Source organism: Canis lupus, chromosome 32, assembly GCF_048164855.1.
Source record: "Canis lupus baileyi chromosome 32, mCanLup2.hap1, whole genome shotgun sequence".
In the NCBI taxonomy this organism is placed as follows: domain Eukaryota; kingdom Metazoa; phylum Chordata; class Mammalia; order Carnivora; family Canidae; genus Canis; species Canis lupus.
In genome coordinates this window covers 14512225-14526843 of record NC_132869.1, presented here as the reverse complement: position 1 = coordinate 14526843, position 14619 = coordinate 14512225, and the positions used below count along the sequence as shown (strand labels likewise).

Here is a 14619-nt window from a genome sequence, read left to right as displayed (position 1 = left end):
ACTCAATAAACATTACTTGCCAACTCCTACCCAAATTTTGAAATAAACAACCTATACTTAAGATACTGAACATAAGAAAGCATTGTACAGATTCTCAATAAAACTTTAGAATATATTATCAAAGAGATGATTTAATGACAATGGGATAAAAAAACAACAATTAGAAGACAGTATAAGCTCAAGAGGAATAATACATGACAAGCTAATCATTTAACTTCTAACAGGATTAGTAGCCTGGGAGGAGAAAAACAACAAATAGTATACCTTGATCTTAGCAAGACATTCCAATACTAATTTTCATAATAACCTTATAGAATACAGTAAAAAAATCTAGATGATTAACAGTACAATTAAATGAATTTGTAGCTGGAGGAAAATTCTTGCCCCTCAAAATTCGTGAATAAAAGGTCAGCTTGCAAACAGGTTTTTACTGGCCCTATCTTATTTAAACCTTTAAGCAGACATTAATGAAAATTGCAAGATTTTGAAATTTATACAAAGAAACTTAAAAATTTCTGTAGGAAAACCCTGAATGTGTAGTTGACATGGGCAAAAATTTGCTAACCAACAAAGATAGATCTTACTCCTAAGGGATAAAAAAGCATGATATGCTATGCTATGGTGCCAAATTAAGAGAAGAATGCCCAGATCAAAAGAATATAAACAGAAGTCAGAAGACAGAGGAAAAACCTATCTATCAAGTTTCTTTCTTTTTTTAACCAAAATCTTGTATTTTTCATTAATGTCTACATTATATAATAACAACACTATTTATAGAGTATATTAAAATTTCTCAAACTCCTTTTTCTGTTTGCCATCTAATGTAAAAACAACTATGAACAAAAAAGTAGTTAGAACTAGTCCCATCTTACTATTGTTTTCTTGAGATTCAGAGGGGTATATGAGTTTCCTCAGATCAAGCTGGTCCAAAGTATGAATGTGGAGCATGTGATCATTTTGTCTTTAATAACTTTTCCTCTTTAATAAAGTAATACTATTGTCATTATACACGTGTTAGAATTCAGAGAATTTATTTCACTAATTAGACACTGTATTAAAAATATTAACAAGAAAATTTAAATTTTCTTTGATATGAAAAAAATGGAAGTAAAAGAAACTCACATAAAATAAAGAAAAATTTTATTTTTCCTAATACTATGCTAAAAAGAAAAAAAAAAAAGAAGAAGGCTAAATGGATCAGTTAAATAGAATAAATAATGCTTTCCTGAATGGCCATAAAATGTTGTTCATGTTATTACTCTTAAAGTAACAAAATGTAGACATTTCTTTAATCTACTAGCAATACATTTCTCATCTCTGCATGCTTAAATAAAACAATCTATAATTTTAATGATGTAAGTACAAGGTAAAACCATTACCTTGGGTGTGCTTCCTTTAATGAATTTTTTAATTGAAGACAACAAGCCGGTTTCATTTTTCGGTGTTTTTTCTCCTCCTGAAGGCAGGCTATCATCAACCTCTGAATATTTCCTCTTTGCTCTAGCAGTGCGTTGTGTTTGAATTTGATTTGATTGCTGAGAAGCCTTCCGTGTTCTCAGCCTCATCTTTTATGAGTGCCACATATAAAACTGTAAGAGAAAAATAACAAAGGTTATTACAATTAAACCTAGCATACCCAAACATGCCAGCTTATGTAAGAAAAATCTCTTGCTCCAAGTCTCTAGGGATTAAAGTAAGAAACCAACATTTTTAAGTGGAAAATTGCTTTGAACTTTTACCTTCCCAACAACTTCTAAAATATTACACCCTTTCCAACAACTTCTAAAATATTATACCCTATGATCTAATAAAAATGGGAGTAACATCAGGGTGCCTGGGTGGCTCAGTATCAAAGGTTAAGCATTCAACTCTTTTCTCTTTTTTATAAAGATTTTATTAGAGAGAGAGAGAGAGAATGAGCAGTGGGTGAGACAGAGGGAGAGACAAAGAAGCAGACTCCCTAGGAGCAGGAAGCATGACTCGAGGTTCAATCCCAGGACCTAGAGACCATGACCTGAGCCAAAGGCAGATGCTTTACAGGCACCCAGGCACCTCAGCATCCATCTCTTGGTTCTGACTCAGGTCATGATATCAGGGTTGTGAAATCAAGTCCTGTGTTGGGCTCTGTGCCAGGCATGGAACCCGCTTAAGATTTTCTCTCTCATTCATACATACATAAATGTGCATACTCTTTCCACAGCACTATGCTGCCACCACTCATGCTGACATTATCATTCATTTAATCATTCAACAAATAATTATTAAGCACTTAACATATTCAAGACACTGGGCTAGGTTAAGTACCTAGCAAAGAATAAACAACATATGGAAGGTTTTTGACTTCTGGAGCTCACAATGCAGTGCAAAAATCCTCAGTGAATGAATGAATTACATGAGCATGATTCTAATGATCAACAATCATACAAGTGTAAGAAGAGCAGTTCGATCATTCAATATTTTTAAAAATATTTTACTTAATTTGAGAGAGAGTATGAGCAAGGAGGAGCAGAGGGAAAAGCAGATTCTCCGCTGAGTGGTGAGCCCGATGTGGAACTCGATCCCAGGACCCTGGGGGTCATGACCTGTGTTGAAGGCAAACACTTAACCAACTGAGCCAATCAGGCACCCCTGGATCATTCAATTTATAGGATCATTTGATCTTACCACACATAATGATACTTTACTTTAAAAAAAAAAAAAAGATTGTATTTATTTATTTCTTTGAGAAAGTGAGAGAGAGAGAGCAAGAGAGAGCACCAGCAGGTGGGGAGAAGCAGACTCCTGCTGAGCAGGAAGCCCAAAGTGGGGCTCGATCTCAAGACCCCAATCATGACCTAAGCTGAAGGCAGATGCTTAACCAACTGAGCACCCAGGCGCCCCCATAATGATACTTTAAAAATTGAATTCACACTAGAAAGAAAGTATGAGACAATCCACTTGGAACTCTTACTTTCTCGATGAGAAAATTAATGGCTGACAAAACTGTATCAAGACACAAATATTAAAGTACATACCCTAAATTAGAATCTGAAACAGAATATAAAAACTACCAAACTAAGAATTAAGAAATGTGAATTCTAATCTATTTCAATCATAGCTAAACTATAGTCACTTGTTTTCTCACCTGTATAAAGAATACATTCATTTACCATCCTGAGCCTCAAAATGAAAAAGGAATTAGAAAAGTCTAAAGTGCAAAGAAAAATAATGCTACTAACAACAGTGAAGGCATTCACAGAAAAGTCTAACCCCATTTAAGCATTCTAAACTCCTAAAGATGCAGAAATTCCTGGCAAAGGTTAGAGTCTTCACCGACCAATTAAGAAGCTTAAGACATTGTGTCTTTACCAATTCAATATAACAGTCACAGAAAAAAAAGTTAGAAACTTTTAGAAAGTTATGTATACAAAATCTACTCTAACAAAAACCCCAAACTCAAAGGATTCACCAGAGGAGTCCCTAAATATCTTCACAAACAACTATTTTTTTTCCTGTCAGCAAATAGTGTTCAGTTTTAAGTTGCTATCCCAAAATAAAAAAATACTGTCTTTTCTCCTACACAGTCCATGTTAACTTCAAAGGTGTTTTTATCATTCAAGGTATGTATTATTTACTTTAAAACCCTATTTAGAGTGCATAAATGTTGACTTAATGCCTTAGTTACCGAGCACAGCACTCCTTAGAAAAGGAAAATGCTCATATAGAAAATGCAAGAGGGAATTTCTCAAAACTGTTTTTAACCAATTGCTGTAATACTTATAAAAATTTGTAAAAAAAATACCCAAGAACGAATCTATCTTAAACCCAAAATCATTAAATGGAAATGATAAAATCTTATGAAATAATACATTGATATAATATAGGTCTTAAAAAACTAAAAGTATATATATATATATATATATATATATATATATATATATATGTAAATCCAGTCTCAGCAAGTTTAAACTTGTTTAAAACTTAAATACTTATTGGTCACCTGCTACTAGAACATTAAGGATAAAAATTATAACCTATGCCCACGAGAATCAAAAAGTCTGTCAGATAAGTATACATATCATAATGTACATATAAAATACTAGATCATTCCCCATGAAAACAATGAAGATAGTCCTGGGAAAGCTTAGGAGAAAGGTCCTTTAAGTTAAAAATAACCAGCAGGCATTTACTGGAAAAAAGACAAGAGCATTTAAAGAAGGACCTGAAAAGTAGGTTTTTGTCCATCCCAACAGTGAATTGTAAAAGGTGTACTTGATATGCCTAAAAAGGCTCCACGGGGCAAGATGGCTGGACAAGGAAGGCCCCCAGAGGTGACGCAGTGCCAGACCATATGCCGTTCTGGAGGGCCATGCAGGTGTGAGCAAGTAAGCTCACAGCCCCACCCAACAAATGTGTGTTGGCTTTTCTCCCCATGGCCATGAGGACATGCCAATAAAGCCTGTGCCCTGATAGGCAATTCTAGCATTTTGCAGCCCTGACCTGGAACCTGCCAGAGGGCTGTTGGAGGCATGAGGCCAATCAAGTAGGTCCCTCTGTCCAGAAAGGTACAACACTAAGCACTCCCTGCCTATGGGCACAGGGAAGCATGGCCTCCCCCAGGGCAGCCACCTCTGCTGGTTGCTCTGTGCTTTCATCTTAAAGCTCTCCCAAGCAGAGGCTCTTATGTGGGCAGAGAAGCTGTTGGTGAGCACCTCAAATTTGCTGTGCTGGCTGCTGCGGAAGAATATGCTCCATGTTCTAATTTTCAGGCTAAACCCACCAAAGTGTGTTTCCACAGGGTATGGGGAGAAAGTCATATATCTAAGAGGAATGAATTCAAAAGCTGCTGCTCAGCTCTGATAGAACAACACTTATTCTGGAAATCTGAAGGGGCCATCGTGGGTATGGCCTTGGTCTTCCCTTGCCTTGTTCATCAATGACAGGAGGATAGAAAAGCTCTGGAGGGGCTCCTGGGTAGCTCAGTCCATTGGGCGCCTACCTTCAGCTAGGGCTATATTCCCAGGGTCCTGGGGTGTGGCCCAGCAGAGGCTCCCTGCTCAGCAGGGAGTCTGCTTCTCCCTCTGCCCCTCCCCACTGCTCATGTTCTCTCTCTCTCTCAAATGGGTAAATAAAATCTTAAAAAGGCAAGGCAAAGCAAGAGAAGAGCAGAGCAGAGCAAAACAAAGCTAAGCTAAGCTTTGGAAAAAGTCTGGGAGCAAATTGAGTCCATATAACTACCTTCTACTCTTTCATAGTAGTCTTAGGGATTGTACCTCAGATAGAGACAGTAGAATAAATGGACTTGTGCCTCTCATTCTTGGAAGCTTGCAAGGGCACTTCCCCCTTCATGTCTTACCTAGACTTTAACAAGCAAAATAAAGAATAGCTCCCTTCCCTATTATAATTTGGTCTATAACAGGAAGTCATGGTGGCAGAAGTGAGATAGCAACTTTAGGTCCCAGTTTACCAACTACCTATCTTCTCCATCTTCTACTACTTATTTAAAATTTTCAGTATGTAATTTCAGCAAAGAAGTTTATTTCTCAGCCAAAACCTCTGTTTCCCCTCAACTCTAACGCCAAAGAAAAAATAAAATTGCAAGTGTGTTAAAAAAAAAAAAAAGGGCAGCTAAAAAGGCTGGAGCAGTTAAGCCCTCATGAACTTTAAAAACAAACTACTCACACAAGAGATGAAGAAAACATATACTTTTCAATTTTTCATGAAATACTTACCAAGACACACCACATGCAGAAATGTAAAACAAGTCTAAATAAATATAAAGAAAATTTTAAAGAATATATTCTCTGACCACAATTATAAAATCAAAAACAAAGAATCTTAAAAAGTACCAAATATTTGAAAAATGTAAATGTAAAATATATTTATTAATAAAATCGTTAGTAAAAGAAGAAAAGAAAGAAAAGAAAACCACAAGGGAAATACAAAATATTTTGGAGAAAAAAATAAAACAAAACAAAACAGCAGCATATGAAAATTTGTGGGATGTAATAAGCAGCATTTAGAGGGAAATTATAAACATATATGTACCTCACACCAGAGTCTCAAAATACAAGAAGTAAAAACTGCCAAACAAAAGTGAAAAATGGACAATTCCACAATAGGTAGATATTTCAATACCTCACTTTCAATAATGAATAGAACTAGACAAAAGATCAATAAAGAAATCAAAGACATGAACAATTCCCTAGACCTAAGAGACACACATGGAACATTCCATTCAACAACAACAGAATACAGAACATTGTCCAGGATAGACTACATTTTAGGACACAAAACAAGTCTCAATAAACTGAAAAGGACTGAAATCATACAAGTATCCGGTTTCCAACCACACTGGAATGAAATTAGAAATCACAAGGAAAGAAACTTGAGAAATTAACAATCATGCAGCAATTAAACAACAAACTCCTAAATATGTAAGCACCGTGTCAAAAAAGAAATCACGAGAATTAGAAAATACTTCAGGATGAAACAAAACAAAATCAAAACACACCAAGACTTATGAGATGCTCCCAAAACTGTGCTTAGAGGGCAATTTACGTAAATGCTTATATTAGAAAAAGACCTCAACTCAATAACAAAACTTTTCATAAGAAACTATAAAGAGGGGATCCCTGGGTGGCGCAGCGGTTTGGCGCCTGCCTTTGGCCGAGGGCACGATCCTGGAGACCCGGGATCGAATCCCACGTCGGGCTCCCGGTGCATGGAGCCTGCTTCTCCCTCTGCCTATGTCTCTGCCTCTCTCTCTCTCTCTCTCTATCATAAATAAAAAAAAAAAAAAAAAAAGAAACTATAAAGAGAAAAGCAAACTAAATCTAAAGCAAGCAGAAGGAAGGAAATAAAAAATAAAACAGAAATTAGTCAAATGGATGATTTAAAAAGACAGAAAAAAAACCTTAATGAGGCCAAAAGTTTTTTCTTTGAAAAGATCAACATAATTGACACACCTTAAATTAGACTAGCCAAGAAAAAAACTCAACCTACTAAAGTCAGGAGTGAAAGATGGGTCATTAATACCAAACTACAGAAATAAAAATAATTTTAATGGAATACTACGAACAACTGCACACCAACAAATCCAGTAACTTAGATGAGATGGATCAATTTCTATAAAGATATAAGTAAAATGGGCTCAAGAAAAATAATTCAAAACACTCTTAAGTAAAGTTGAATAAGTAGTCATAATTTCTTTAAAAACTTCTCAGGGGAGGGCAGCCTGGGTGGCTCAGCGGTTTAGTGCCGCCTTTGGCCCAGGGCATGATCCTGGAGACGTGGGATCGAGTCCCTCTGCCTGTGCCTCTGCCTTTCTCTCTGTCTCTCATGAATAAATAAATAAAATCTTAAAAAAAAAAAAAAAAACTTCTCAGGGGAGCCTGGCTGGCATGCAATTCTTGATCTCTAGGTTGAGAGATTGAGGCCCACTTTGGGTGTAGAGAATACTTAATAAAACCCTAAAGGGGGGGCAGCCCCGGTGGCATAGCAGTTTGGTGCTGCCTGCAGCCTGGGGTGTGATCCTGGTGTGATCAGGCTTCCTGCATGGAGCCTGCTTCTCCCTTTGCCTGTGTCTCTGCCTCTCTTTCTGTGTCTATGAATAAAAAAAATAAAAAATAAAAATAAATAAATAAATAAATAAATAAATAAATAAATCCCTAAAGGGAAGAAAGAGAGAGAGAGAGAGAGAGAGAGAAAGAAAGAAAGAAAGAAAGAAAGAAAGAAAGAAAGAAAGACAGACAGACAAGACAAAAAAAACTTCTCAAAAGCAAAGTCCAGGACCAGAGGGTTTCTTCACTAGTGAATTTTACCAAATTTTTTTTTTAAAGATTTATTTAATTATTCATGAGAGAGAGGCAGAGACACAGGCAGAGAGAGAAGCAGGCTCCATGCAGGGAGCCCAACATGGGACTCGATCCCCAGACCGGAATCATGCCCTGAGCCAAAGGCAGATGCCCAATTGCTGAGCCACCCAGGTGTCCCCCAAATGTTTAAAGAATTATCACCAGGACACCTGGGTGGCTCAACGGTTTAGCACCTGCCTTCCACTCAGGGCTTGATCCTGGGGTTTCGGGATCAAGTCCCACATCAGACTCCCTGGAGGGAGCCTGCCTCTACCTTTGCCTATGTCTCTGCCTCTCTCTGTGTTTCCCATGAATAAATAAATAAAATCTTAAAAAGAAAAAAAAAGAATTATCACCAATCCTTCTCAAATCCTTTCAAAAAATTGTGGAACACCTCCCAACTCAATCTATGAGGTCAGCATTACTCTGATACTAAAGTCAAAGACACTACAAGAAAAGTAAAACTACCAGTCAATATCCCTTAGGCACATAGATGCAAAGGAAAAATCCCATATGATTATCTCAAATGATGCAGAAAAAAAAGAAAGCATCTGACCAAACTCAACACCCTTTCACAATAAAAATACTAAAAAAAACCGGCAATAGAACAGAACTTAAATCTGAGAAAAGGCATCTACAAAAACCCCACAGCTAACATCATACTGCATAATGAAAAACTAAATGCAAGGCACCAAAGCGTCTGTTTTTGGTTCAGGTCATGATCCTGGAGTCCCGGGATGGAGTCCTACACTGGCCTCCCCACTCAGCAGGGAGTCTGTTTCTCCCTCTATCCCTCCCCCTGCATGTGCAAGTACACATATGCTCTCTCATTCTCTCAAAGAAATAAATAAAATTGTTAAAAAAAAGAAAGAAAGAAAAGCTAAATGCTTTCTTAACTAAGGTCAAGAATAAGACAAGGCTGTCTACACTCACCATTTCTATTCAACATTTTACTAGAGGTTCATGTCATGGAATTAGAAAGACAAGTAAAAAGAAAAGAAATTCACATTAGAAAGGAAAAAGTAAAACTATCTCTATCCAGAGGAGATATATATATATATATATATATATATATATATATATATATATATATATATATAAAGAATAACCACAAAAGTAGAAACCATAAAAGCAAAAACTAGGTTACTAGACTTCATAAAAATTAAAAAGACCTGAGAAGACACTTCATAAAAGCTAGATGTTTGGCCACAAACATATGAAATGATGCTCAATATAATTCCCCATCAGAAGTGCAAATTAAAATCAAAACAGCATACTAATCCATATGTACTTGAAAGGCAAAAATTAAAAAGACTGACAATAATACATGGGAGTAAGGATGTGGAACAATGAGCACTCTCATATTCTACTAATGGGATGTTAGGTTTTTGGTAAATTTCTATTAAACAACATCTTGCCCCTTGATACAGTAATTTTTTCACTTCTATGTTTTTATCTTCTGTAAACGTGTCCACAGCATACTTTACAAAAATGTTCATGGTAGGCTTTATTTATAGTAGTCCCAAACTGGAAACAACAAAAATGCTCAGGGACAGAAACATGAATACTGTGGTCTTTTCACACAGTGGAATAAAAATCAAACAATTATTATCATCAACATGAAAGAATCTCTGACATTATGCTGAGCAATGGCAGACACAAAAGAATACATACACATTTGATGATACCATTAAAGAGAAATTCTATTAGAGGCAAAAATAATCTAAGGAGAAACAAATCAGAATAGAAGCTGTTTGGGGGAAAAGAAATTACATATGTGATGGAATATGGCTCTATTTGTCAAAACTTATAGCTAAAATCTATGTATTTCAAAGTATGTAAATTTTACCAAAATAAATACCTACAAAAAGTTCCTATGAATAATACCAACCAGGTAGCAGGAAGGTGGAAGTAGGTGGGGACACAGATCCAGAAGATGGACAAAATGTTACTAAGTACTCAAACTGAGTAATGGTCATATGGGCTTCATAATACCACTCTGTTTACTTTGTGCATATGCTTGATATTTTCCATTACAAAGTAGCAGAAACAACAAAAACCCTCACTACCAGAGCTACCAACAGGGTTCAACACTAAGAAACTATATTAAGTAAAAAAACAGCGTAGGACAGGATCAAATGAGAAAAGCAAAGAGAACATCTAGAAAAAAGGGGGCAGAGGAACATAAACTTAAGCAATCTCAAGAAAGCAATCCTCCATATTTTCAAACATAGGAAGTAAGAAAATAAAAGAAAGCTCCATTTAAGTCAAAAACTGTCTTGCACTAAATCTCCTCTTAAAAGTTCAAGAAAACAAATTTCACATTAAAAAGTAACAGAAATTAGATCAGAGCCCATATAGTCATCATAAGAAAAAAAAAAAAAAAAAAAGGAAGCACAGAACAAAACCTCTACCTTTTGGGGGCTCGTTGGTAGAGTACGTGACTTTTTTTTAAAAGACTTTATTATTATTATGTTTAATTTATTCACGAGAGACACACAGAGAGAGGCAGAGACACAGGCAGAAGGAGAAGCAGGCTCCCTGCGAGGAGCCTGATGTGGACTCTATCCCAGGACCCTGGATCACGACCCGAGCCAAAGGTAGATGTTCAACCACTTAGCCACCCAGGAGCCCCAAGTACGTGACTCTTGATCCTGAGGTCATGAATTTGAGCCCCACGTTGGATATGGAGCTTACTTTAAAAAAAGAAATAGAATATTATTTTTTGAATTAATTAACTAATTAATCCCTAACTTTCTTTTTTTTTTAATCCCTAACTTTCTACAGACAAGACGACTGCAAAAGAGAAGTCCACAAAAACAGATCACAACTACACACTATTTCCAAGCAAGCTTAAAGACATTAATACTAAATTTTTATTTAAAGATTTTATTTATTTTTGATAGACACAGAGATTGAGAGGCAGAGACACAGGCAAAGGGAGAAGCAGGCTCCATGCAGGGAGGCCTATATGGGACTTGATCCCAGGACTCCAGGATCAGCCCTGAACCGAAAGCAGACACTTAACCCCTGAGCCACATAGACGTCCCAATTTTATTAACAATTTTTTTTTAAATTTTTATTTATTTATGATAGTCACAGAGAGAGAGAGAGGCAGAGACACAGGCAGAGGGAGAAGCAGGCTCCATGCACCGGGAGCCCGACGTGGGATTCGATCCCGGGTCTCCAGGATCGCGCCCTGGGCCAAAGGCAGGCGCCAAACCGCTGCGCCACCCAGGGATCCCTTATTAACAATTTTAACCAAGATTTGAGGAGAGAGAAATGAAGTGAAAGAACACAGAAAAAAAATTTTAAATTCATTTTAGAAACAGACCAAAAAAGAAGGAACAAAGAATTAAATAAACATAACAAAGAAGGAATATTTTCACACATTAGAAAAGATTCAAGAGGTACCTAGCTGGCTGAGTTGGTGGAGCATGCAACTGATCTTGGGGTTTTGAGTTCAAGCCCCATGTTGGGTATAGAGATTACTAAAAAATAAAAATCTTAAAAAAAAAGATCGAAGAGAAACTGGTAAATATTGGAAATGGATCAGATACTCAAAAACAAGAGAACTTATCAGAAAAAGTATGAAACTATATATTGAAAGAAACAGACCTGAGAATAGCAAATGTGAAGAAATAGTCTGATAGAAATTACTAGGACTTTTCTGAACTTTAAAGGGGAAAAAATACTTTGGGCATCTAAGCAAGATGTAGGCAAACTTTTTCTTATAAAAGTATACAGTAGGGACACTTGGGTGGCTCAGCAGTTCAGCTTCTGCCTTCATCTCAGAGTGTGAATCTGGAGTCCCAGGATCGAGTCCCACATCAGGCTCCCTGCATAGAGCCTGCTTCTTCCTCTGCCTGTGTCTCTGCCTCTCTCTCTGTGTCTCAAATAAATAAATAAATAAATAAATAAATAAATAAATAAATAAATAAATAAATAAAGCGAGCAGTAAATATTTTCGGCTTGCAGACCACAGGGTTAAAGTTAAATGAAATTCAAATATCAATGTCTAGGTCATGCTCACTGGTTTCAGTATTATCTATGGCACTGTACAACAAAAGCATCCAAAACAATATGTCAGTGAATGGGCATGGCTGCGAGCAATAAAATTGTGTTTACAAACACAGGTAGTCAGCCCATGGGCAGCAGTTTGCAGACCTCTGATATAGGCATGCACTAAGTGACTTTATAATGGAAAAAAAAAACTCTTCTAAATTTTCCAATAGCAACACTGATATATTAAAATAATTAAGAAAAGAACATGAAACCAAGAATTTTATATTCAACCAAGATAACAAGAATAATGGCCACAAACTATTATCAATGAGCAAGAACTCTAGTTATACTGTGTTCATGGAGCCCTTCTTAAAAAATCAATCAGCCCTTAAGCAAACAAAATTGGGGGATCCTTGAGTGGCTCAGCAGTTTGGCGCTTGCCTTCAGCCCAGGGCGTGATCCTGGAGTCCCGGGATCAAGACCCTCGTCAGGCTTCTTGCATGGAGCCTGCTTTTCCTCTATCTGTGTCTCTGCCTGTCTCTATCTGTGTCTCTCATGAATAAATAAATAAAATCTTAAAAAAAAAAAAAAGAAAAAACTGACTACAGATATTGCTTAAGAACTGATAGTGTCAAACATACAACATGTAGTTAGTTACTCATTCAGCAAAAATAAAATGAAGGTTGAAAGGGAGAGTATAGTATGTATATTCTCTGACAATGTAAATAAATATACTTAACTATTCTCTGACAATGTAAATAAATATACTTAACTATTTAAAAGTGAGGGATGAGGGCAGCCCCGGTGGCGCAGCGGTTTAGTGCCCCCTGCAGCCCGGGGTTTGATCCTGGAGACCCTGGATCAAGTCCCACATCAGGCTCCCTGCATGGAGCCTGCTTCTCCCTCTGCCTGTGCCTCTGCCTCTCTGTGTGTGTGTGTTTTTATGAATAAATAAATAAAATCTTTTTTAAAAAAAAGTGAGGGATGAATAGAAAGAACACAGCAAAAAGAGTATACATATGGCTTCAATAATCATATATATGATAACAGCACCGGCACTGCTATTGTAAGACTATTGTGAAATAAACCTAATTAATATCCAGATTTCTAATTCCAGGTCTGTCATCTACTGGATCCTGAGGAACCTAGACACAGTAGGGAACAAGACGACAGAGATACTGAGTAAGTTAAGATAAAATCCCTGGAATTCTGACTCTGGCCAGGTTAAGAGGTCAAAGATCTCCCCAAAGAGCAACCATTCAGTTGGACAAAATAATAAAAGCCACCATTTCAGTACTCTAGAAATCAACCAAAGACATGTAACAATCTGAGAATGTTTATAAGACTGCTCATATTTGGGTAAGAATATTAAGAGTCTGTCTGTGTCATTCTTATCTGGGGCTGCTCTACTCCGGTATCCTCTACCTACCTGCAAGCTCAGATGGTCTGTCAGGCTTACAGGACTGCCAATTTTGAGGTCTTCATAAAAAGAGACTCACATGATTTAAAGCAGTTGAGCAATGACCACACTGAGTGGTGTCCTCAGTTTAAGTGACAATTTCGGTATAAGTAATCATTTCTGTGGCAGGCAAACTATTAGGACCAACAGCTCTAAGAGTCTAAAGTTGCAGGGGTGCTGGGACAATCATATTCCTGGCTGAGGTAGCACACATGTACAGAGACTTAAAGAGGGCCCCACCTGTCCATATACCGAATCTTGCACATCAAAATTTCTTTTTGGGGATCCCTGGGTGGCTTGGCGCCTGCTCTCAGCATGGAGTCTGCTTCTCCCTCTGCCTGTGTCTCTGCCTCTCTCTCTCTATGTCTATCATGAATGGATGAAATAAAATCTTAAAAAAAAAATTTATTTTTAATTTTTAAAATGTTTGCTAACTGAAAGAAAAAATGACTTTAAATTGTAGTAATGACTGGTTAAATTAAATGTTTTAATTATATTTATAGGCTACCTCTAGTTCTCATTTCATTAAATGCCTATGTATGCCCTTTCCTCATTTTTTTCTAAGGATCAAAACACTAAAGTTGAAAAAGACTTTAGTTCAACTTCCCCAAAGCAGAAATCTTTCAGGTAGTTTTCCTTGTCTAACGGTACCTAGAATGTGCTCAAATGCTTAAGGAGACTTGAAGTTCACTACTTCCCAACGCAAATATTTATAAATGTTAAATGTTCTAACCAAAAAAATTTAAAGTCAACTGAATAAAATCTATATTACACCATCAATTCCCTTATCTAATAAAGAAGAATTTCTAGGGGTACCTGAGTGGCTTAGTGAGTTGAGCATCTGACTTTTGATCTCATCTCAGGGGTCATGAGTTCAACCCCTGCACTGTGTTGGGCTCCACACTGGGTATAGAGCCTACTTAAAAAGTAAATAAATAAAATAAAGAAGAATTTCTAAGAAGAATTCTAGCAACTTAGTTAAGCATAATTTTTGTTTTAAACTCAAAGCTTAAAAAAAAAAAACTCAAAGCTTGTAAAGTTTTTTCATTTTATTTTTTTTAATTTTTAAAAAGATTCTATTTATTTATTCATGAGAGACAGAGAGAGAGAGACACACACACAGGCAGAGACACAGGCAGAGGGAGAAGCAGGCTCCCTGCAAGGAGCCCAACGTGGGACTCAATCCCGGGTCTCCAGGATCACACCCCAGGCCGAAGGTGGTGCTAAACTGTTAAGCCACCAGGGCTGCCCAAGTTTTTTCATTTTAATACTTAAAAACAAATATAACTTTTTTAGTTTGCCAATTATGGCTTAATTTAG

The 14619-nt window shown here is 36.8% G+C and overlaps 1 protein-coding gene across 12 annotated transcripts in view; it reads right to left on the bottom strand.

The window, feature by feature from the left end:
* The window catches only part of CTDSPL2 (CTD small phosphatase like 2), an 88992-nt gene that overhangs the window by 58852 nt on the left and 15521 nt on the right, over positions 1-14619 (bottom strand). For all 12 annotated transcript variants that reach the window (XM_072808195.1, XM_072808194.1, XM_072808188.1 and 9 more), the window contains one exon: positions 1380-1589. In XM_072808195.1, the coding sequence (XP_072664296.1) occupies positions 1380-1565 (186 nt within the window). In that variant the 5' untranslated portion in view covers positions 1566-1589. The remainder of the gene's footprint in view (positions 1-1379; positions 1590-14619) is intronic.